The sequence below is a fragment of the Rhea pennata genome, chromosome 3 (genome assembly GCF_028389875.1).
Source record: "Rhea pennata isolate bPtePen1 chromosome 3, bPtePen1.pri, whole genome shotgun sequence".
In the NCBI taxonomy this organism is placed as follows: Eukaryota; Metazoa; Chordata; class Aves; order Rheiformes; family Rheidae; genus Rhea; species Rhea pennata.
The window spans coordinates 47,779,694-47,804,706 of record NC_084665.1 but is presented as its reverse complement, the minus strand read 5'-3'; the positions used below and the strand labels follow the sequence as shown (position 1 = coordinate 47,804,706).

General features: G+C 35.5%; 1 protein-coding gene across 2 annotated transcripts in view; it reads right to left on the bottom strand.

Moving 5' to 3' along the window:
* Positions 1–21,584, bottom strand: part of NUP133 (nucleoporin 133) — a 36,549-nt gene extending 14,965 nt beyond the window's left edge. The window contains exons 1-19 of one of the 2 annotated variants that reach the window (XM_062573679.1): positions 21,368–21,584; positions 18,272–18,390; positions 17,278–17,381; positions 16,084–16,191; positions 14,162–14,293; positions 12,386–12,556; positions 11,669–11,824; positions 11,509–11,579; positions 10,730–10,877; positions 9,979–10,126; positions 9,223–9,380; positions 8,572–8,663; positions 6,951–7,114; positions 5,303–5,397; positions 4,964–5,188; positions 4,227–4,349; positions 3,637–3,736; positions 2,408–2,659; positions 998–1,131 (exon numbers count right to left, since the gene is read on the bottom strand). In XM_062573679.1, the coding sequence (XP_062429663.1) occupies positions 998–1,131; positions 2,408–2,659; positions 3,637–3,736; positions 4,227–4,349; positions 4,964–5,188; positions 5,303–5,397; positions 6,951–7,114; positions 8,572–8,663; positions 9,223–9,380; positions 9,979–10,126; positions 10,730–10,877; positions 11,509–11,579; positions 11,669–11,824; positions 12,386–12,556; positions 14,162–14,293; positions 16,084–16,191; positions 17,278–17,381; positions 18,272–18,390; positions 21,368–21,555 (2,688 nt within the window). In that variant the 5' untranslated portion in view covers positions 21,556–21,584. Of the gene's footprint in view, positions 1–997; positions 1,132–2,407; positions 2,660–3,636; positions 3,737–4,226; positions 4,350–4,963; positions 5,189–5,302; positions 5,398–6,950; positions 7,115–8,571; positions 8,664–9,222; positions 9,381–9,978; positions 10,127–10,729; positions 10,878–11,508; positions 11,580–11,668; positions 11,825–12,385; positions 12,557–14,161; positions 14,294–16,083; positions 16,192–17,277; positions 17,382–18,271; positions 18,391–21,367 lie in introns of those variants that run through there. The other variant, XM_062573681.1, reaches the window with a different exon arrangement.
* Between the last annotated feature and the right edge of the window lie 3,429 nt (positions 21,585–25,013).

Here is a 25,013-nt window from a genome sequence, read left to right as displayed (position 1 = left end):
AGGACTCAAGTCACACTCACAGTAAAGAAGCATTTTCTTGTGTTTAGGTGGAACTTCCTGTGTGTCAGTTCATGCCCATTGCTCTCATCGTGTTACCAGATACCACTGAGAAAAGTCTTGCCCCATCCTCTTGACATCCTTCCATCAGTTACTTATACACATTGGTAAGATCCCTTCCTCAAGCTCTCTCTTCTCCAGGCTAAACAGCCCCAGCTCTCTCATCCTCTGCTCACATGAGAGGTGCTCTAGCTCCTTAAATCATCTCCAGTGATCTATTGCCTTGTCCTTAAGATTCCAATTTTTCAGCACACTTTAAAAACATTTACACCAGATTTGAACAGTTTTTCCAGCATCTATTGAGCAAGTATCAGATATCAGTAAAAAGACCACAGGAAAAAAACCCTACTTCCTACTCTTAACTACTTTTCTATTTATACACTAAATCTCATCTGCTCTTTCAGAAATTATCCTTAAATTTATATTAGATATAATTAGTTAATTAAACAACATTACCAGCTACAGTACTTCATGAACCAGTCACATAATGCTGAAAGATGTGAAGAGTGAGACTGACTGAAGCACAAAAATAGTCCTATTAAGAGCCACTGTCTATATAGCTAGCATCTACATTTTTGTTGACTTTTTTGTAAGCTCAGGGCAAAGCACTCCAGCCAGTTCTGCAAAGTGGAACTTTACTCAAATTTTCTGCATTTCCTTCGTGGATATATTATCTGTAAGTATCATGAACATGTAGAAGAAAAAAAAAAGAATATCTTAGAAGTCTGCCATTGAGGTGGATGCAGAAGCTTGGGGAGTGGCAAGGGGAAGAAGAGTGTATGAACTTACATTCAAGACTGTGGTTTAATGCTCAAATTTCTACTCTGCTTATAAAAATATATATAAAACAGAAAACCTAAAATGTAAAGATTTTTTTGTAACATTCCACATGCCATCTTACTACAAAATGCTAACCTAAACAAAACAGAAAAAGAATTACCTGGTCCGCAAACTGACTCATATAACGTTGCAATCTAGCCTGGTTATCTGTCTGCTCACACATTTGCACCAGGATATCAAAGTCACAGTACTTCTCTGCTAAAGCAGCTGCCATCTGATACTGTCCCAGGGAAACTAAGCAACCAAAAAGCAAAAAAAAGTTAAACATGTTCGTCCTCAGCTGTGAGAGGATGTGCAATGGCAGAGATCAGAAAACTGGAAGTTTTTCAAATGTTCACATGAAGGAGATATTTACACATTCCCAAAGAACCATTTACATAATTCTTACATACCCTGTGCACATGCAAGTCTCTATGCCACTCCTGCCCTCCTAGTGTAAGAGGGAAGAAGCTTAGAAGACTAAATGGGTAGAATACATCCTACTTTCTCTGAAAGTTAGCACATATCTGTGTGTGCTTTAAGGGTGGGAAGAGAGAAAACAACCCACCCTTAATACTTGCAATTAACATTCACTTAACTAGAGAAAACGAAAAAGCAGCAGGCAAAGGCTTTTATAAAACAATCATAAAGATCATGGGATTTGTATTCTAAATATCTTATTCAAACTCTTTTATTTTCATCCAGTTAAACCCAAGAGCTAGCAGAACACTTACTTTTTGCATGTAAGGAAGTATGAACTTTCAATTGACTATAATAATATAAGGAGTATTTGCAAGCTATCAGAGCCCATGAATGTCAGTAGAACTGAGACTGATAAAGTTTAGAAGACTTTTCTTAAACCAAGAATATTAAAAGGCTGTGATTATTAGATTGTTCTGTTTATAGTGAATCATTCATTTTCAGTTAAAAAATTTAACTATATAAATTTACTAAAATGTGTTTGCTCTGTGTTATCTCCCTTTCATAAGAGAGCTTTGCTGTCAATAAAACATTCAGTACAGACTTGACCACATCTGTGACTGGTTAAATGACAAGTTTGATTATTTAATAATCAAGATTGCTAGATTTTTGCTAACTTTTGCTAAATCAGTAATTTTGCTGATAAACACTGAATAAACTTTCAAATACACAAATTTATGTCAGCTAGCAACAATATAAAAACTTAGAAATCCATTTGTAAGCTATATTTCAGCCAGTTGGCACAAGATAAGCTTCTGCCAGGAGAACTTAAGTCTACAAACGAAAAATTCAAGCAGCTGTTAGATATATATACTTGCATAATAGGGTGAAATGTGGGGGGGGCGGGAAGGGGGAAGCTTTTCTGCAAAGCAGTTTTCATTTTGCCAAAGGTCTTATTGTCATAAAGTTATTAACTAATACCTTGAAGGCACATATATGTGAAATAAATAGAATTCATATATAAATGCAATTTACTCTATCAGATTTGCATAATTTCCGCATCAAACGTAAGCACTAAACCTTGGATTAAAGGAAAGCATACAATACTTACGGAAAGGAGACAAGAGTTCTGATCTTTTCTGCACATACTCCATTTCCAGATTACTGTATCTCTCTTGATCCGCAGGTCGGTCAACAGATTTAAGCTGAGACACATAGCCATCTAGAAAACAGTCTAGTAGTGCCACCAGCTGTTCAGCCACAATGCTGCGGAGGTTACTGTCCACCTGAGGATATACCACCTTCAGAAGGATTCCATGCTGACGTATTATTGCTGTACGTATACCAGCAGGACCACTAGATGCTTGAAAAAACACCACAGTGAACATGAGAAAGTAAGCCCCTCAAAGGGATCTATATGCTGAAGTATAACAAAAACATGATTAGGTAATAAAATAGAACCTAAATAATAAAAAGATACCAAAAGAAAAAAGCTAATAAACTTATTTTAATTTAAAAGCAAGCAAAACTAACTACAAACATATTCCAATCTTCTTTAATATGTTAAATTTGTCTAAGATGAAGTAAATACTAAGAATAGAAACAAAAATATTCCCCAAACTACACAGATGTACAACATCAGCTATCAGTATTAGATACTGTTTTGAAGGAAAAAAAAAATACTTGCACACTCTCTAGACAAAGCAGACATACACAGGAAAAATACTGCAATGCAACAAATATGAGAAAAGGCACCTACTGTTAATCTGATTTAAATATCTGGATGTACTCATGAAGACCCCGCTTTTCAAAAGATTTTCATCTTGGGAGCACAAAGTACATATGTTTTATATGTAGAAGTCATAGGGAAGCTTAAGCACCAACTGGAAAGTGTTTGGTTTTGCAAATGTTTGTTCTGACAGTTTTTCACAGTATTAAATCACCAAACAAAACACACCTAAAAGAGCACATCAGTCCTTTTTAAAACAGATGACAGTTTATGATTTGAAGTGATATATTCCATAGTTTTGTCAACTAGAACCAGCACATACAAAAAAATAGGTACAGTTTTGACTCCCAAATTTTGTTTTTGTAGTCAAATGCAATGTAAGTTTAAAGAATTGTTATCAATAGTGGAGAAAATAAATGATAACCAAATGATATCTTCAGCTTCTACTGTTCTTACTGACAACTCCCTAATACTTTATAACAATAAAGGTTTAATGTTCAGCTGAAAGCTACAGCAAAGATTTCAGAAAATCTTTTTGTGTGTTCTGAAACACGTGAAAAGTACTTTTTGCTTACAATAGATACCTAATAAGTTATTATCACGCTTCTCACCTGTCCATGGAACATATTCAGGTTCTCTTTCTGGAAGCTCTCCTGTTTTATATAAAGAGGCTCTAGACTGACGATACTGGCTGGCAGCTTGTAGCATGTCCTATATAAAGGCAAAGATATCAGTATTTTGAAGTCTACCTGCCTATACATCGGCCAGAATGTGTATACCTGCTTATAAACAGACCAGAATTATAGAAGACAAAAGTATGTCTTCTACAATTCTGAGATGTTACTCTGCTATTCTCTACTTTTTCCTTTACCCTTTCAGTTGGGTACAACAGTACACACAGAGGAAGATGCCTCAGTGCTCAAGCACAAGCTCTTCACTCTTTACTATGCACTCCTGCTTTCACAACTTGTAACAATAATGCTTTAGCTTCTCAAATTCTCTTTAGCAGATGCTCAGAAGGAAAAAAACATCTCTAATTCCGCAGCAGATTCTCTCTTCTTTCCTAAGGTATTTGGATGTGTGGAAAATGTATCCACTTTTAATCTCATGTCAGTAACTTAGTACTGCACTCAACCTGTTCGGTACTCTTCTATATTCACCTCCCCTTTCCACAAACATTCCAGCTTATGCTATTCTATACCTTAATGATGTTGTTCACATGGACAACTATCTGGGCCCACTCAATTGATTCAACGGGCATTTCTTTCAAGATTTGTTCCTCCTCTTCTATTAAGCATTCAAAGATGGAATCTATCTGGGACACCTTAAAGAAAGAAAGAAATATTGCTCTGAGTACAAATATATCCATTACCAGATGATACCTGAAAGTCAAGTTAGATGAATTATAAAGAAAAAACAGAAATATTAGTAGAATTCAGATCAATAGCCAAAAATATTAAAAGGCATTAACTGTTTAAATGGATAATGAAATCACCAACTTACATCTGACAAAATACTTAGAATATGAGAATGCCTCTATTTCTGGACTTAAATCAGCCAGAAGCAGCTTTCATTCCTAATAGGAGAGCTGTGTTACCCTTCAGGTCAACCCTTAAAAACAACAATATAACACGTTTTCTTATACATTGTAAGATTTCACTTGTCCTCCAGGTAAGCTGGGAATCAGAGCAAGTTTACTCCTCCTACATGAAATCTGTCATGATTCATGTTTTAGTCCCCGAAATAAAAAAAGTGTAGTATACTAAAGTGAAGTATACTACCACAACATCTCTATTTAAAGGAAAATAGGGTAAAGTTAAATTGATTTTTGAAGGGAAAAGTTTAGAAGTACACATAATGGCATTACAGCTTTTACTATATGTGATATTACACAGAAGATCAAGTAGAATCCTTCTGTTTCTGAACTACTCTTCTTACCTCTCGAAAGAAAACATCCGCAGGGGTAAGATTTGGTGGAATGTCACACACTCTTTTGTTTAAAGCCATCAGTATAGCAGAATTCACCAAATCAGGCAGCCTAGAGTGATGATTCTTGAGAACAATAGCTGCTGCTAGTTTTTCTGCATGCTCACAGAGCAACAGTCGAGTTGCCATTGGCATCCCTCGTACTGGAAAACTGCCCAGACGTTCGAATATGCCAACCTTTATAAAAGGACAAAACACCACACACACTTAAAACAACACTCTAGAAATATTACCCTAAGACACAAAACAACAGTCTACTATACTTATACTAAGAGAACACTAGAACTTTACCTGATGGAGAAAATCAATGAAGAACGAATGAGCTTTTGTCTTATCCTCTAGTTGATGAAGAAGAATAAGAGATGTGTTGCTGAAACCAGCTGCTTCTAAAAAGAGAAATGTCTTAGGTCAAGGCACTATGTCTTCATTACTTTGATCGCTATCTTTGACTCTCAGGCAAACATAATTCTTTAACCTTCTATTATGCTACCACACTGCTATTCTGTCTATATGCACATATACTTACACAGTGCTTACTATATCATTTTTACTGTTGTCTTTGAATTATACCATAGCTGAACTAAAATCTTTTTTTTAAAGAAAAAAAAAAAGAAAAAAAAAGCAAGAGTCTTTAGATCAGCATATCTATTCTGAAGCACTGATGAAATCATGTTGCTAAAAAAGCAGCTTAACATCTTATTCAAGTTTTGGAAAATTCAGATTGTGGATTTGCTGTTACAGAATTTATTATGTCCTAGACCACAGCTACCACAAAAAGAAGTGTGTAGTTTAGGCATTCAGACATAATTTTCAACTGTCTCTAAAGATGCCTACATAATTATACTGACCACCACAAACGGTTGCCTAGCATTGCTCTTTCTTCCTCTTCAGACCAATCCAGTTAACATTTCTTCCCAGAACAATCAGGTCCCTTAAGAAGCCAGTAAGCATGACAAAAGCTTCCTCATCAGTATCCATGTGTTTGTCACCTCAGTTGAGTTCTCTAGAGCCAGAGTTATTTCCCTACTTTAGAATTCAGTATCTGCTCTAAACTAGAAGACTGCTAAGACACGAGACTCTAAAGAACTACTATTACAAGCAAAATTCACAAGACTATTTCTTGCTGAATTAAGTTCATGGCTTCTTGGAAATAAACATAGATAAGCTGCTGAATTGTGATGAAATTAAGGTGCAGAAAATACTAATGACTTGATGCTTGACAGTCCCAAACCAGCTGCTAGGCAAAAAAAACAGCAACAAGTGTTATCCATCCATATATATTTCCCATACGCATTTTCAAAGTGGGTCTCTGCGTAGTCACTGATGACTACTGCCATGGAGGTCTTGGGGACATTTTCAAGCTAGCATGTTGATAAGAGACAGGGAAGCACGTATAAAAAAGTATCTCACTGAAACTGTGGCTGCTTTAATCCTTTACCTACAACAAATACTTCTAAAATAAGTTTATCTAGTCCTCTTGCAGGCAGACACAAGTATCTACACCCCACAAAGATAGGGTCTCATTCTGCCCAGAACCTAAGCCTATCAGAAGCTGTGCAATCATGTTAACAAAGGGCTCAGTTTAAGCAATTAAACCCTTTCTTTTAACATATCTATTTGTAGAAGAACATTTAGATCTATCCCAGGAATCATGTGAAATGGTGAAGAGGCACTTTTGGTCCTTGTACAAAGTTCCCTCCTCAAAATAGGCATTTTCTTTGCTGTTTGTACTACTATGTGAAGGTAAGAACCTACCACAGTAGACTGCAATTTTATCTGCAGTCTCATCAGATGCATTGTTTAGCCTTTCTGAAATAGACTTAGTTGGAGGAGAAGAGTAAGAGGCATCTATGCATTCTTAGCAAGATTTATATTAGTATTTTACCCACAGTACTACATACAGCTTTTCACAAAAGCCCCCAAATACCATCATCTTTACCTTCAGGTACAGATTCAGCCCATCTTGGATCAGAGGCAGGGTAATCATCCATTAGGTCCACACTAATCTGAGTCACTGCTCTATCCAGTTCAGTATCAGAATCCAGATCTGCATTACTTGGAAACAGCTCAATTACCATGCTTTGTGCACTGACAATATCTTTCCTGAAATAAAAATACAAGCTAAGTAAAACAAAACTATAGAGAGGATATAGAGAAAAAGCTACTCAATTTGCAGCATTTCCGGTGATTCTTTTTGTGAAATGCTGCAGATTATAATCACCCAACACTGTCTGGAGTATCTTTAAATTAAATATAGATAAAAGGTATTCTGCTTTTTCAAAAAGTCCAACCCAGTAAAGTTTTTGAAATCACTTTTTGTTTTATTCTTTTTAAGAGAAAAGTTTCAGGTTTAATTCTCTATATGGAATGTCCATTAGCTAAGCCACTGAACATCTACTGCTTTCTGTAAAATTACTTCAAGACCACATGTAATTCCTCCCACTAATGGCAACAGAGTAAAAGTTTTGGGGAAAACATATTGGTGAATATAATGCATTATTCTCATTTTCTGTAGTTTCAGGGAATCCTGCAGCTTCTACTCAGGTCAGTAAATAAAAGAGCAATAAGCATTCAAATGCTCTTTAAACTTTCAAGGTGTTAAATTGTGCTTCATACGCTACTATGTGCACTAGCATACGCGCAGTAGTGTTACATGTAAAAACCATGCAACAGCCACAAAAAGCACTGACTTGATTTAGTGACTAAAAATTATAGTAGCCCAACTAACAAGATTAATTCAAATCCATAAACTAATGTTGGAAATATTAATGTCTTTAATATGATATTGAAAATAATCTCCCTGAATTTATATTATTAATCTAGTAATTATTTGTATAATTACTAGTATCTATTAAATCTATTAATTATATAAATAATCTAGTCTGCAGTTCTGTTTATCTTCTTGCCTCTCTGGTTCTTTTGTTTATATCACTCATTTAGCAACAGCAGTTCCTTCAGAGTCATTCCATATATCCCAACAGTAAGCCTGTTTTAATCATGCTGTTTTAAAGAACAATGTATTTCTTCCCACTCTCCACAGAAGTATCTGTTTTTTCCACCTATATCAATCAAACTTAAAAAATTAAATAAATAAAAAAAAATCACCTTGCCACAATTCTGTGATGCTAGATATATTCACAGCAATAAACATGGTAATAAAGTATCCTTCAAGGTACTACTGAAAATAAGTATGTAAATAAAAATGAGGAAGAACAGGAAAAAGATGCTTATTTTTAACAAAATGCTATTTACTAAGAAAATAGAGAAACTAAAATAACAAAATTTAAAATGGTTCCACCAGCACTAATATAACATCTGGCAGCACAAGCTTAAAGGTATTCAGATTATGAAAACTTGCTCCTTTCTAGCATTTATCACTTTTTCCACTAGCTTAACATATGTCTACACTTTTCAAATAAAGATGTGTGGATATCATTAAAACAACTTTAATTAAACAGCACAAGAGTATCTTTATCAAGACAATCTCTTACTGAAGTATACTAACGTGCCTTCAAGAAGAACAAACGAGTTATGCCTCAAAAATGAAGCGTAATTTCTACCTGCAGTACTGTAGAAAAGCTGCTTTCAATAATTTAGTCTTATCTTCTTGGGCTGTAATTTCTATCCTATTGTTTGCATCAAAAGCAGGACTCTGAAATGCAAAGTAAAAACTTAGGCTGAAAGATATATATAAGGTTTTATTATGGAACAAAAAAAAAAAAAATCTAAGTAACACAGATTTAAAGACACCAACAGGAAATGATTTTTTATTACGGCTAACATAAGCCAAAAAGATAAAGTAATATAGTTTGACCTCAAGAATATCAGTAAAATTCACACACAATCTGCAAAAGTTATGCAAAATTTGTTTTCACAAATCCAAATCAATGTTCTATCTGGTCTAATGACATCCAGTGATACACTTATCCTAAAAACTCTCAATTTCATAAACATTTCAATTTCAAAACAAACAAATTAAAAACAAACAACTCCCTCAATAACCACAGATGTTGTAACATCTCTTGTGTTTTGAAAACTGTCTTCATTGAAAGTGTTTGAATTTCTACTTAAAAAACTAAAACTCAAAAAATTAAGTTTTCCAAAGTGAAAGGACAAAACTGCAAGACTAACATGTTATTTCTGCCCTTAGTTAAAAATAAAACAAAACACAAAAAAAGAACACACACACACAAAAAAAATCAAACCATTACCTCACTGTTAAGTCCAGCAACAGAAGAGGAGAGGGAATCTTCAAGGTCTTCCGGAAGCACAGAGACATTTTCCCTAGACAAGATGGTGATAAGCCCACTTTTTTTGGCAAAGAAGATGGGAAGGCCAGTGCAAGAACCTGCTCCTAAAATGCTATCTCCTAAGACGACAAAAACCAAAACAATAAAGGCACATAAATGCAAGAACAATTGAAGATCAAAATACGACACTGTGTTACAGGCATTCATTAAATTTTATCATGAAGTAACCAACAATAATCCTTACAGAAGCACCTGACTTACTAAATCCATGGACAATATCTGCTACTCACAGTGCATATTTCCAGATACTGTAAGTTAAAAACTAACATCAAGATTCAGTTGAATTCAGATTCTATGTTAATAGGACCTATCTGTGTGTCCATTGGAGGAAGAACCTCTGAAGGTCAAGGACCAGATAACAACAACATGCCTAGTTTATTCAAACTACTTCATAAACTGATCTTGGCAGGATAATGCTTAGCAAGCAAATATGCTAGCTATTCAAACTAATAAAATGCCTGCATGAGTAAGAAAAAAAAATTAGAGCTTTATGAATGCTAACTGCTTTTTGTTCTTCCAGCTCAAGCTTTATTTTAAGTTAAGTGGATTTCTTTAAACTAAGGAGTCATAGAAAACACACTGAGAAATCTAAACAAGATCAATACATTTAATTGAAAAGTATCCATGAAATATGATTTTTTTTTAACTGCACATTACCTTGTATGCCAAGTATGATCTTCTCCTGTGGTAAAGAAATTCTTCCAGTTCCAGTGGAGCAAGCAAACATTTCATCTTCCTTATAAAGGTAAGCAGCATGGCTAAAGTAGTCTGGGACTACCAGACAGCAAGTCAGTTCCTCTTCTGACTGAAAGTGTTGAATATAAACAACATCACACACGTAATAAAAACCTTAAACAAACATCTAGGTAACTCAGGTCAGCATTTAAAATGTTAGTCTGTTTTAATTTTTAACAACAGGTATATATGCTTATGTATCATAACAAAAACCACTTTTCATTTGCCCTAAATATTTAAAATCTGTTGTTTTTCTTCCCTATATAGTAAACTCTCACTAATTTCACATGGTAGGAAAGTAAACAATTATTCAATGCAAACTAATTATTCTATAATTCATGTACACTCCTTTCATCATAAGATTCAATTAAAAAACATACCATTGGTGGAGGACAGTTGATTTGTCCTCCCTTCCTAGCAAACCATCTGTCTAGTAATGATCAAAATACACATCTCCTAATTTACTGTCCAGTTATTACATTCACTGGAGTCTGCGATCTGTCTTAAATTGATTTCCTCATAAGTTTTCCTCAGAATACTGTCAATACATATTTCCAGAGCAATTTTAAGGCAGAGAACCTGATTAGAGAAAGTCTGATAGCTGATTTACCTACAGGAATATTTTAAAACACTGAGTTTTCCTTGTTTGGTTTTAGAGCCTTCATTTGCATACCTGAAAAGACGGATTATATTGCGTGACCTCCACTACAACATCATCAGACATCTGAAAGCCTTTATCTTCTACTGTTATCAGAGTGTAGTACACAAGACATGGGCGATCTCCGGGATGCCATGCTGCAGCAAGTATCACCAGTCCATCACTATGCAACCAAAAATATCACATCCTTGAGAGATTACTAATTATTTTACCTGCTCAAACATTATTACTCAGTAAACAGGCATTTGAGTACAATCATAGATATTTTCCAATATAACAGTACTCATCTTCTCAACTGAGTTTATTATTTGTTCTTTTATGTTGTTTTATTGTTTTGACAGTATTCACATGCCATACAAAACTGAAATAAAATGATACAGTTGCTGCAATTTTATGTAATTAAATCATAAATACAAGAGATTCAGCAGGTATAGAGAATCCTTTCTACAACAAAAATTACAACTGGTTACCTGCTGTCTTCATAATACCAAAACAAGAGGGTGGGGAATGAAGGAATGAAACAAAAGCCAACAACAACCAAATTTGACAAAATTACATTAGAAGAGTAGAAGGAGCTATTCTTAGGTAAAGAATTTGTAATACTAAAGAGATAACAATAGCATGAAGCATAAAACAACTTATGCCTAATGCGACATGCTTTTTTTCTTTTTAAATCAACACTGGCACTCAAGTAAACTATAATTCCAATTACTTATGCAGAAAGCTCTGCAAAAAACCAGAACATATTTGTCTGATTGATACATGTCTTACCAGATGCAGGTATACTTGCTTACCGATTTTGCTGCAAATCCATGTACTGTACATTGACTCCCCCTTTAATATCTTCATAGTTACTCTCAGAACCCTACAAAAATAATACATCTAACTTATAATTATATATGTGTAGGCTACTCATAAAAAAATAAAAGCATTTTCAGATGAGCTGGCTCTTACCCAAATTGCATCCGTAACATGTTCCTTAAGGATTCTGTTGATATCCCAGCTGAAAATATAACGTTCTGATGAATCATCAATCTCCCATTTGCTTAGGTTTGAACTTGTTAGCATATAAAAGTTTGACCTTTCTTTATCCCAAAGAACACTAGAAATCTGGATTTAAGAGAGTATACATCAAAAAGTTAAAGCACAGTCTTACTTTGGACACAACAGCCTATATGCATTCTTAGTCCACATAAAATCACTTACTTTGGCAGCCTACAAAATTAAATTACAAGATATAAATATTATCATAATTTTCAAGAGAAATCATACTTTGTAGATATAGGAACGTCCACAATAAGAGTTTCTCATGCTCCCTCACAGCTTCTGCGAAATCAGTTTAAAAAGCTCAACTCAATCTCCAACCCTTGACAATCCTATATCAGAAAAGTAAATGTACAGGCTACTGCTAGTTTCTTCAGATAACACTAAGGCTATTACAAGAAAGAGGCAAGACTGAATACTCTATAGGAAGTATTACTGCTTGAAAGTCTCCTTCTATTTAGATCTAAAGAGTAAGTCTGTATTCTCCATTCAACAAATTTGTTACAAATTTGGTTTCCATCTTTCTCAGTCTTTTCTTCTTCCTTTCCTAAATATTGAGGCCAGAAATAAGAACACAGGACCCTAAATATTTAAAGTAATTATTATATGAATGTTTTTCAAGCTTACCGCACTATCATTGCCAGGAGACAAAATACCCAGAAGGGAAGAAACTTTTCGACCAATTCCAGAAAACATGCCCTGACCCTGTGGCAGGGCATGCTGATGAATCTTGCCAGAACTGTCTGGTATCAGTCGAACTAGTTGGCCTCTGAAAGAAGATAAAATAAAGCTTCCTCCCTAACAAAAAGAAAAAGCAGTTATGTTAACAAGAAAAGAAAAAAAAAATCACATTTCTGCAACAAGTGTATTACTATCAGCCAAAACTCTCTATGCTAGCTCATCAGAAAAAAAAGACAAAACAAGAACAAAATACAAGGCAAACAAGGCAAACGTGTATAACACTTCCTGAAGAGGGTACTGTGACAACAAATTAACATGTTTTCTCTTTCAGGCACCTGTCATATACATTTCATAAAAGTGATTCTAAAATAATAAAAAAGACCTTTATAAGAATAACATACAATGGCTCCTAGTCAAACTTAAAGTTCTAAAACATCTCCCAGATGCTACCAGAAAATGCTATTTTCCAGGGGTGAAAAAAAGACAGCTATTAGAAAATGGAGACCTACTGTCTGAGAGATAAGGTTTAAATTTCATCTGCACCTTGAAATGCTTGTCGATTTTTGCATAAATATAAATTCTATTAGACTACCTGCTACACTACCACAGAGTAAAAACATTGCTCCTATCTTCAAAAACAAACAAAGCCAACTAATGCTGGAAGGCTGGCAGTAACACCAATAGTCATTTGTAAACATTGCTATAAAGTGGTATATGAAGCCAGTAAAAGATGCCATGGAAAGAAGAATCAAAATAAATGGTAATGGCTAGACAGTTGCTGAAAGAACTAACTGTTTTTCTCTACAGGAACTGTTCACAGAACAAATACCAGCAAAGTTTTATTAATCATACCATATAAAAGTTATACTAAAGATTTGAACTAGTCTGTCCAGAGACAGGAAGACAAATTAAGCACAGTTGTCATACATGGAATAATGCAGCTTTATATCAACGATTAAATTGTGCCATGAACAAGTGTTCCTCTAGCTCTGGACTCACATTCATCCCAATGTTCCCAGCTGCTTTCTTCCAACTTGATATCTGAAACTAGGGCACAATCCAGCTCTACTAGGGTAGATTCATACAAGGTTTCTTAACATCTTGAAAGTCTTAGGAAATTAATTATTATTATTGTCTTTCTGAGCTCCTAAAATAATATTTATAATGAAAGATAATAATACAGGACGTGAAGAGTGGATGTTATGATGACTTGCTGAAAAGGTCATGAGATAAAATAAAACTGGTAATATAAATTTGGAGATGACAGATACTGTAATATATGCTGAATTTTGGATATATTCTCTACTGAAAGTCTTTCACAGTTCGGCACATCAGCAACGAAAATAGAATTTATAAGAATTCAGATGAAGTAATTGCCTTTGTTTTTGTGTTAGCAGGACTTCCACCACTGGAAGTAATCACTGTAGTAATACTGACCATCCTCATAGGTTAAAACAACAAATCAATCCCATTAATAACCTTGTGGTTCAGTCCTGCATATCTCCCTGGCTTTAACAACAGTATTTATGACAAACACTCATCTGTGCTTAATACTTAGTATCATTACACTCATACAGTCTCTAAAATTACTCCTTAGAATGTCTGATAGTTTCCTTTGCAATATTTAACGGAGATTTAGGTCAGTATGCTCCACATACTCTTTTTTATTTTTAAGTTAGCAATTAAAGCAGTACTTTTAAAATAAATCTTATTGTACTGTACCTTCACTGCTGTTAGGAAACTGCACAGAGAGCCTCCAAAGTCTGTAAAAGTTTCTGTGTAGGAACCTTCATGCACAAGATTGGGCCAGTAGCGTATAGTACCTTCACTGGTAGCAACCATTATTGCCAAAGACTTGAGGTGACAAAACAATTAACAGAACATGCAAGATAATAATAATTAGACTGCAGCTTTAAATAAATTATGTTGTTTTACATAGCTAGATTTTGGGTGACTAACACAACAAAAGTGGTAAATACATATGGATGCACACCGATAAACCTAGAGCTGAATACAGGGATGATTCTATAACGTAACAGTAGGTGCTGGGAACATAACTGAGACAGTTATACTTCCTTATTTTACTAACAATTATATATTTACTATTTCTGTTCCTGGTAATGAAGCAAAAAAGATTTACAGATGCAAGACAAAACAGAATCTGTGGAGAGTTCTAGATGCAGAATCACTGTTGTAAGCTACCACAGGAGACTTAAAATGTAGACTATATTTTAAGAAATAAACTGATCCAGAGTCATTAAGAGAAACATCAAATTATACAGTGCTTATTTTCTTTACAGAAACATACAGTTCAGAACATAAGCACACAATATGTCTATATTTTAGGGTTTCTCACTCAGGAAATCATCCAAAGACCAAATTCAAAGAATGATGCAAAAGACTGTGTTCAAGTAAAGACTTATACAGAAAGCATTGTACTTAATCAACCGGTTGTTGAATACCACAGAACAATAGAGGAACTGTAGCTTGGAGCTGTTACTGAGCTCCTCAGAGTTTTCTAACTGATTTTTGGCTACAGACCTGCAAAAAGGAAAGCGATTGGCTAATCGACATCACAATTAAGAAAAATATATATATATACATACATACATATATATATATACATATTATATATATATAACAAAAATGAATTGTCCTTGGTGATTTCTGCCCTTTGATTATTTAATATTTTTCATTTGACTGAAATATTTTCTACCATTAATTTTTCTACTCCATAAAGTCACTGTATCCACACATGGCTCAAAAGCTGTTAAAAATATTAAAAATCTTGATTTAGTTATATTACCTTCTCTTATACTTCGAGTATGATCAAGTCACACACTATTTAAAGAAGTCTGAGCTAATCACTAGACATTATGATTGTTTTTCATCATCTGGAAGTCTAACACAATGACAAGAAAGAAGAAAAGATCCTATTACCTATTTCGTGATTCTTCTTCCTTCCAATGACAACTCATCTAGTTTTATTAGAGCACTGCATATATTAACTGTATACATTAACTGAAAAGTACGCATAAGCTGAAAATGAAAGCTTCATTTCTTCATGAATGACAGTAACAAACACATTAGCACCCTTCCAGAAAAAAAATAGTTGATCTTGAATCCTTATCCTCTAACACAGCACAGAAAGAAAAAACATTTAGCAAAGTAATCATTGAAGACAGATAAATCACTTTTCTTCCGATGTTTCCTTATAAACACTAGCCAAGGAAAGGTGATGGTTTTCACTTTTCAGCTACATGTATTCAGAGTTAAAACAAAGCTGAACAACTTCTTCAGGCAGCACATATTTAAAAGGCACTTGCTTGTACTGAATTTCATTTTCCTGATGTTAGTTAACAAAATAATCTATTATATTTTTGTTTGTTATGAAAGCATCCTAAGTAATCCTCAGAAGACATATAATTTAATCTGATCCTAATTACATGTAAATGGTATAATTTCAAAAGACTAGTAGGATTCTGTTTATTTCAAACATATTTACTAAAAGATAACAATCTTGAGTTTTCTAATATATGTTACAACACAGAGTGCACAATTTTCAAATAAATACTTGATAAAATAGAATATATTTGAAGTGACACTGAAACTATTTTTAAACACTAAAATTAAAGGTTGATCACCTGGAGAGAAGGTGCTTCGCCTGAGGAACTGAGGAAAGATATAGCTGCTAAACAAGAAGTCCACTGGAAGTCACTAGGTGGCAGCTGCAGTTCCTTGCACAGAGATAACTGTAAGAAAGACGTGTAATTATAAATATGTGACTGAAGAAATTATTCCTGTCCCACGAGGTCTAGAGACTTCCTAATCTTGCTAAAAACTGATTTTAAGCTACCCTAGACACTATGCTGGAGGCCCAAAAGAATGTCACACAAGATTTTCAGCAAGATTGTCGCAGTCAGCAGACAGCTATGAAACATCTGCTTATACATTTTCAAACAAAATTGCTTTTCATTTGTTATTTGTGTTTCTTACAACACTATAATTTTGAATTATTTCTCTTTCAGATGTGCAATTACCTGGATGCTGCTGAACACAATATAATAGACAAGACAGAAAAACAAAATTAAACTGAAAGTGCTTGAGAAAGCCCACTCGGTATTAAAAGACTGCAGAGAGAAGAACTCTCCTTCCAACAAAGTAAATCACTCAAAAAAAAGGAAAAAAAAGAAAAAAAAAGGCGCCTTAATGACTTGAAGAGCTTCTACAAATGCCAGAATGCACATACCTGACACACTACTGCAAGTGTGGAAGTTGTATAATTACCATCTATTGTAATAATCAGAAGATTATTGATTTGATAACTACAAGGTCCTTCTGATCATAGTTGTTATACACTGTAATGTTACTAAGAAAAATACTGCCTAGGGAAAAACACTTTGTTGATATAAGAAATCTAAACAAAACATATATTTAGCATAGCTAAAATTAAAAAGTTAAAGATTTTTTGACAAGATGAAAATCAGTCACAGTATTACTTAAACCAATCTGTATTGGTATAATAGCTATTATATTAGCTAGTTTACAACTAGAAAAAACTTTGGCATATCTATTTAACATGAGAGATATGTATTAAAATGCATGGAATTTACCTTTGTGTTAAACTGACAATTAAAAATGGAGAGTGTCACACGGAAAAGTTAAACTCCCTTAAAAACTTGTATTTCAGTTGTTAGAATGACTTTGTAGCAACCCAGGAGGAAAACTGACAAACTCCAACTCATAAAGAAACCCTGGCTTTAAATAACACAAATGAGAAATTTTTTCAGCTAGCATGAAGTATACACACATTTTTTCCATCTTGATCTTCCATTTACCTTAGCAACTGGAGACTGACCAATCTTCCAGATAATCAGTCTCTCCTTATGGACCAGCCAGGCCCATCCACTTTCATCCACTTTAACACTCAAGTGGTCATCAGCTACAATAAAAAGTAGTTTTAAGACATTAAGATTTTGAAGAGAATGCAGAGTAATCTTAAAATTCAACAAATCTTTGTTCTGATAAGAAAAAAAGAGAAATATTTTTTCTAATCAAATCTTAATTCTATGTTAGGACTTCCATGTATTTGGTTAAAATGTCCAATTGCTCAATATAGTTTAAAAATCCATTTGATAAACTCTTAACTTTTGACACAGAGAAGTAAGACTATCCTAGAAGTTGTCCAAATCCATCAACTTATGTCAGATAAAAAACTGTCTTAAAACTACTGTAGAATTTATAAAGCTATTACAGAGATGCAGAGTTTAGATTTCTTACATCTTTATTAGAAAAGGAAAATGTAAATACACATAAAAAATGCTGAGGACACCAAGGAATTTCTTGATCTTGGGGAAAACTTTATATTAGCGTTCTGAGGTTTTTTTTAAAGAAGTGATAATGATGTTCTATTTTTTTGTTGTTATTTGCTGGTTTTATCATCATTGAATGAGCTGAAGTTAAAATAAACTATCTACTTTAGAGAGCTGAAGTATGTGTTTTTAAAACAATTAAGAGAATCCACAATTTAGGATAGAACTAAATCAAAACAAATAAAAAGCGTGAAAAAAACATCAAGCATAGTTTCTCAAAAGACTTTATTAGCTTTCTTAACAAACTTGAATTATAGAATATATTGCTTAAGAGAGTATACTCATTATGAGTGTTACTATGACAACAACTACATAGTTAAGCAAGTCAGATTCAAATCAAGGCACAAACACCTCATCTTCTGCTCCAAAGTCAAGTTCTAAACAGCACCAACAACATGTTAACATTCCTGTCATTTGTCAAGATTTCCATGAGGAAATAACAGATAAATTCAGTTCTTACCATCAGCCTTTTTTAGAGCTTCCATAACTTTAACAGGGAGAGAGGATCCAAAAGCCTTAACATCATAGTTAATAGTGTCACTTGCTGAAGGATGCTGTATAACTCTGGTAGGAGTTGCTCTAAAATAAATAAATAAATAAAGCACAGAAATCTTAGTTTTCAATAGTTTCTCCAGCATTTTCAACATACATTTACTTCATTAGGATCTGTTGGGTTTAAAAATTGATATGATGAAATGGGCTTGCTTCTGTAAAACAAAAGAGATGGTGTTCCACAGGGATACAATCTGAAGCAGTAATTTGGTGACTAGCTTGCCTTTTGTTAAGCTGTTATCAAATTCCCTTATATTCAAAAATAGTTCTTTACAAATTTTTTTTCCTTCACACTAACAAAACTACTCTTCAACTTCTCTGCATTCTGATTATCTACAATACCAGGAGAAGCAACTTTGCAGAGGTTTTTCCATTGCTGCTAGGCTTCTTTTCGTCTCAAATTCTGATGGCAGTAGACATGATGCAACAATTTGAACATCCTTAACAGCTCTCATCAGCAAACGCTCATAGTGCCCTTCTCTTACTGGTGACTGCAACTCTATCTGTTTTAGTTATTATTTGTTTCTCAATATAATTTCAAAGAACAGCTTTGTATCTTCCCTCACCTCCTCTCTCTGGAATGGCATAGGTCCATCCTGTCCTTTGAATGTGATTAAGTGAATAAGATTTCTCTGCTTTTAGAAGATACTTTCCTCTTTCCTCTCCCCCAGCAGAAATAATAACGTAGTATAATTTTTCCAAAGTGAGATATCAAAAGAGGATACAAAGCTATAACACTAGGCTGACACCTTGTTCTAAAGGTGCCATTTAAATACCTGACATAAAAGTTCCCCCAGAACTGAAAATGGGCCATCTTGTTTATCTCAGCAACAAATAGCTGCTTTTGAGAAAACTAATTCTGAAGCCCTGAAACTGATTTGGGGCTTATTTTAATTCAGTTTGAGTTAACTCAGTTCTGACTCATGTGGAATCAGAGACAAAAAGGGTGTAATGGGAATGATTTACTTTCTAATCAGAGGTGCTTATTTTTTCCATGTTCCTCCTGTACTGGAGATACATTTGAGGAACCCTCAAACTCAAATGTTAATAAGACATATGTAAAACATATTGAACATATGATATTTTACCTGAAAACTATAAAAGAACTAGAAAACCACTTAACTATAAAATGTTTCAGTAAGAATTTGGTACTGTAAGAACAAAATGTGTCAAATATCCTACAAAGGTTCCGAGAGCATCTGAGAAACTATAGACTAGTAAAGTCAACTCTTTCAGAGTGAATCAGAAAAAAAAAATCAGTAAATAGATTAGTTACAGCTGTGATTTTTATTCTTTTCCTTTTGTACAGCAAAGTCATGCCTGACAAATCTATCAGAATTTTTTGAGGAAAAAAACAGTGAGTATGAATTGGACAATATTAAGGATTTACATCTTCTAAAAGCTTTAAAAAAGATCCCCTATCAAAGGTTCCTGAAGAAAGCAAGCTGGCAGGAGATGAGGAAGAGTCCTATGGCAGACTAAATTTTGTCTAAAAGAAAGTAATAAACAAAAAGAATACAGAAAAAGAAAGTTGATTTATACAATGCAGGAAAGTTAACAGGAGGAGAAGAAAAGATCCCATTCTGTAGGACCTGTACTAATATCTAAACTGTTCAGTATAGTCATAAAAGGAACCAAACAAATAGTGACAAACTTTCTTGATTGTACAGTATTATTTAGAACACGCAAATAGCAAATAGGGAATCTGAATTGTTAAATATAACATAAAAAACAAAATAGAAAATACCATTACTGTACTACATAAATACACAGCATGTCCACTTCTTGAACATGAGGGTGACCTGACATGCACATATCTCAAAAGGATATTGCAGAAAAACTACCTAAGAGAGATTTAAGGATGATCAGCAATACAGAATATCTTACAATATATCCCAAGAGAAAACAATCAATAAAATTAGACTCAGGAAACAATAATGCTATAGGCAGGGTTAGCAGAGACAGATGAAATCTTTTTTTTTATTTTATTTTTTTAATCTTTATTGGAACTTGGGAAAAAAAGTAAGAGCTTTTAGGCAGAATCCTTTAGTTAGATCCAGTTAGAAGCATGTCTTCGTAGAAGTACTGACCCACAGGATAAACATAACTAACTACTCACTGCTACACAAGACCAAAGGATACTATTTTCTTCTTTCCTTTCAGAAAAGTCCCCATGACTTGTCAAGCCTTTCTTTGCTAAGAGTACTTTTGATTTTGTAGATGTTAAGCGATCACCTGGGGGAAAATGTTATCTGAATCAAATGGTTTTACTGAACTAAAAGCCTCTGTTTCTGTCTATCATTTTTAGTTCTGTTTGTCAGACTTAAGGAGGAGGTCTGCAGCCCAAACATCTGTTTTTTTTTTTTTTCAAATTATGCTACTTCTTACATTGTATCACTAGTCCAATTCCCTGTTACCTCCGCACACAAGTATTGCTTTACCTCAGTAAAGAGGGAGACTAGTCTGTTGAGATCCCCACAACTCTACAAAATCAGGATCTTTTCCGAAATAACGAATGAGCAAGTAGCAAGTCATCCCTGAACAATGTGGCAGATGACACAAACTACAGCCCATGCCTTTTGCATCCATGCGGCAAAACGTAGCTGTTCTGGTTGTTGTGAAAGAGCAGCGGAAAGAATGCCCAGAAGGAGACTGAAAGAGGAACAGAAGGGAAGGGGAGCAGACTCCTCGCAGCAACGGGCCCAAGGGAGAGGGGTACATCAGGCGAGGTCAGTATGGAAACTTAAGGAACCCCAGGAACAGAGAACCCCGCATTTAGTCCAAAAGCATCCCCGAAAGGGACCGGGGGGGGGGTGGGAGGGGGAAGGGAGGGGAGCAGGCCGCCACTCGGGGCAAAGCAGAGCGCGGCCCGGGGCCGCAGGGGCCGCGGCAGCCCCACGGCTCGGGCGGTGGGGAGCGGCGCGCGGGCAGGGCTGGGCAGCGCAGCGCAGGGGAGCGGGCGGCGGCCGCCGCCGCCGGGCGCGCCGCGAGCGAGCGGACTCACCGGGCGGAGAGGGAGCCGCTCCTCCGCCCCACCGGGGAGAACAGCCCCGGGGAGCCGGCCGCCGCCACGATGGCCAGGTTCCTCCTGCCGCCCGGCCGGGAGAGGGGACTGGCGGCGGCGCTGCCGCCGAGGTTCCTGCGGGCCGAGCCGCCGGGAGTCCGCGGCGAGGCGGGGGCCGAAGGGAACATGGCCGCGGCGAGCGGCGAGCGGCGCTGCGGCGGCTGGGCCCGCGCGGGGCGACGGCGAGTGACGTCACTGCCGAACGCGCCGCCGCGAGGAAGGGAGGAGCGGGGCGGGGCGCGCGGCAGGTCGGCCCCTGCGGGCCGGCCGCGGAGACCCCGCGCGAGCCGGCGGGCGGGCTGCGCGCGGCCGCTGAGGCGGCGGCCGTTGGCCGCGGAAGGCTGCGTGCTCTGCTGCCCGGTTCTGCCTGGTACCACCCAGGAGAGGGGAGCGGCCCTGGCACGTCTGCCACAGCTCTTAAAGAGCGCAAGTGTTAGCGTATACAATTTCTTTTTACCCAGACCCACTCTTCTTTGGCTCCTCCAAAATTAGTATCTTAGTAAGAGGGGAGAGCAGAGCTGCACAGTTGCAGGCCAGTTAAAGGGGTTGTGATCTGCAGAGAATGATTATTTGATCCTGCTCTCAATTTGGAGCACAGGAATTTCAACAGTCACTTCTCTAATCCTGCAGGGTAGCCAGGCAGCTGTGTCAGGTGTTCATGCAGAAAAACGCAGGTCCTGGATCCTCCCAAAGAAGATTGGATGCATTCAGTCCTTCAGGATGCTCCCAGTGGCGTTCAAAAGACTTGATTTGGAACCCAGTGAAAGCATACCTAGTACTAATCAACTCGGTAATAGGAAAGTACAGATAACTGGATACACTCAAAAAAACCCCACCACCACCAAAAAAAAAGGCAATCGAAAGATCATTTCAAGCCACTGTTTTGCACTTTTGGAAGGACATTGCATTCCAGTAATATGGTTGTCTAAACTAGAATATACCCTGTGCTGTAACCCATGCTTCTTCCAAACTTAAAAAAACAAAACAACAAAAAAAAAAAAAAAACATAATTTTCCCCAAAGAAACATATTCCATGAAAATTTTTAGTATGTTTCACAGGTATGGTAACTAACAGTCATGAACTACAGAAAATAATTGATATTATGTAATTAATTTTGATAAGTGGGAGTTACATTGTCTCATTGAAGTTGAATATTCAACAGCATTGTTTTGTAGAAAAATACAGTTTTGGGAAAGTACACATGTATAGTCTACTGTGAAGGAAGAATTTAAGTTACGTGTAGACTGTCAATGGAGGAAATTAGTAGAGATTAAACTAACTAAAAATAGAACATTCAAAAACTCCCCATGATTTTCCAAAACCATGTTCTTTGATTAAAAACAATTTATGGCAATATGGACAGTGGTCCAATATGACTGAAACTGAAGAGCAGAGAAACAAACTTGAGATGCATCATCCTGCAGTACTGAAGAATAAAACTTCTGTCTGAATTTTTCGTGCTTTGCCTTTTAATTTCACCTGGTGTCCCGTTGCTTTGATTTTATTGGCAAGGCAAAATATGGACATTTAGTGGAACTTTATTATACTGTTACATTAGTAGTATCTTTCTATATATCTTCTACTTTACTCCATGCAGTGATGCTAAGCCATCTTGTTACCAGTGTTTCAGTGGGGAAAAAAATAAGATGAGAAAATGCATATATGGAAAAAATCTGAATAAAATTCAAGCTGCCACCTACATCTCCCAACATTCATCAACGAGTCAAATTTTTTAAAAAAAACTCATAGCTCCCCTAAACACCTTGTTTCTAAAATATTTAAGATAATAGAGCGTAGGCAGTTTTTTTGCTGATTGAACACTGCCTAACTCTTTACTCAGTGAATTAAATTTCCTTTTGCTCAGATCTTTTTTACAGCTCCATCTTCAGGACAAAGAATATAATTTAATCTTTAAATCTTTAGACTCAAACAGCTAGCTAATGCTAATTGTACTGTACTAATGGACTGTGTGGAGACTTAACCAGTCTTGAACAAGGTCTTGTGTAGTATTTGATTTTTAACAGGAAAAGTTGAGTGTCCTGGAGGCAATTCTGACAATAGCGACCTAGTCAGGATTTGAACTAAGAGAATGAAAATAGTAGACTTGTGCTAGAGCCATACCTTCAAAATGTATGAGACTATTAGACTTTTTATACTTTTTATACTTCTAGTTTTTATGGATCAATGGACTGAAAAAGTGTAGAAAACATTCCACAGCTAGACTAGCCACAAAAAAGTTGCCTATTTAGAAAGAAATTAGTTTGAAAGGATAGCAGCAGCCAGATCACCTCATCTGCAGAGAAAACAAAATTCTTATGAGTTGTATTTTTTGTAGATGGTTTGTAAGATGTGCCTTATGGGACTATACAGATGTTTAAACAAAAATGCATATGAAAGATAAACAACTTTTTTTTTTTCCAAAAGGTAAGAAATATGATGTCTTGCTCATCAGAATGCAGAATTCCCTAACAGGTCAGCACATTAATCTGTTAGCTTATTGCATCATCAGTTTAAGGCATCTTATCAGTTTGCAGTAATTCTCCCAATTCAAAACAGCTGAAAATGTTGATCAGCGGAAAGTCTGTGAAGACAGAATTGGTTAAGACTTTAGAAAGGATATTCTCTTCTATCACTCCCCTAAATGGAATCCGCTGCCTTTTCAAAGATCAAAATATTGTTAGAGACTTTATTAAAAGATTAAAACAGAAAGTTGGAATAAATATTTGAAACCTCACTTGAAGAAATTAGCTCTTTCACAGAGATGCCAATCATTCACTTCAGTGACAATGCTTTGATCAAGACCATCTTTAAGTATTAAAATAATAAATAAAGTAACAAAATAAAGTGTAATTTATTTTCAGTGTCTAAATTCCTTCAGGAAGACATTTATGCTCCTAGGAATTACAAAACAAATAAGAACACAGTGAAGGATAAAGTGGATATTAAGAATGAGCCTGTCTGCAAGTACTCAACCCTAAGTAACATATTCAACTTAACAAGGTAATTTTGAAAGCAATTAGATACAGTATTTGAGCCCTGAAAATCATGACTGGGTAGCAAAATTTAAAAGAAACAGTTCTGTCCCTCAGGCAAAGGTGAAAATAGGCAATATTAATAAATAAATGACTTTGAAATAATGCCTACAGATATCAATTAAAATAGGGCCATTAGGAACAGAAATTGACATTTTTTTTTAAAAAAATCATATATATATACATACATACATATATATATATATGTAAAAATAATTTATTTTTTTAAAAAATAGGAAATCATCTTTACTAATTCTCTATACAAAGAACATATGTTTAGGCCAAGTTAGAACACCAGTGCATGTGGTACAAAAGAGAGATGGTTTTATATTGTGTTGCGCTATGGTTACAAGGACACTAAACTCTACCATTTGAGAAGAAGGTCTGGCCTTTCTTTCAGGAAACATAGGATGAACTTAATTTGACTTACTAAATTGTACTCACTTGTGATTGAAAGGATTTTCTGCACATTTTCACCTCTGGAGCACACTAGGAGTAACATAGTTGTGTTTTGAGCCTGTTAATACTATCCTTCATGGAACAGAGCCTGTTC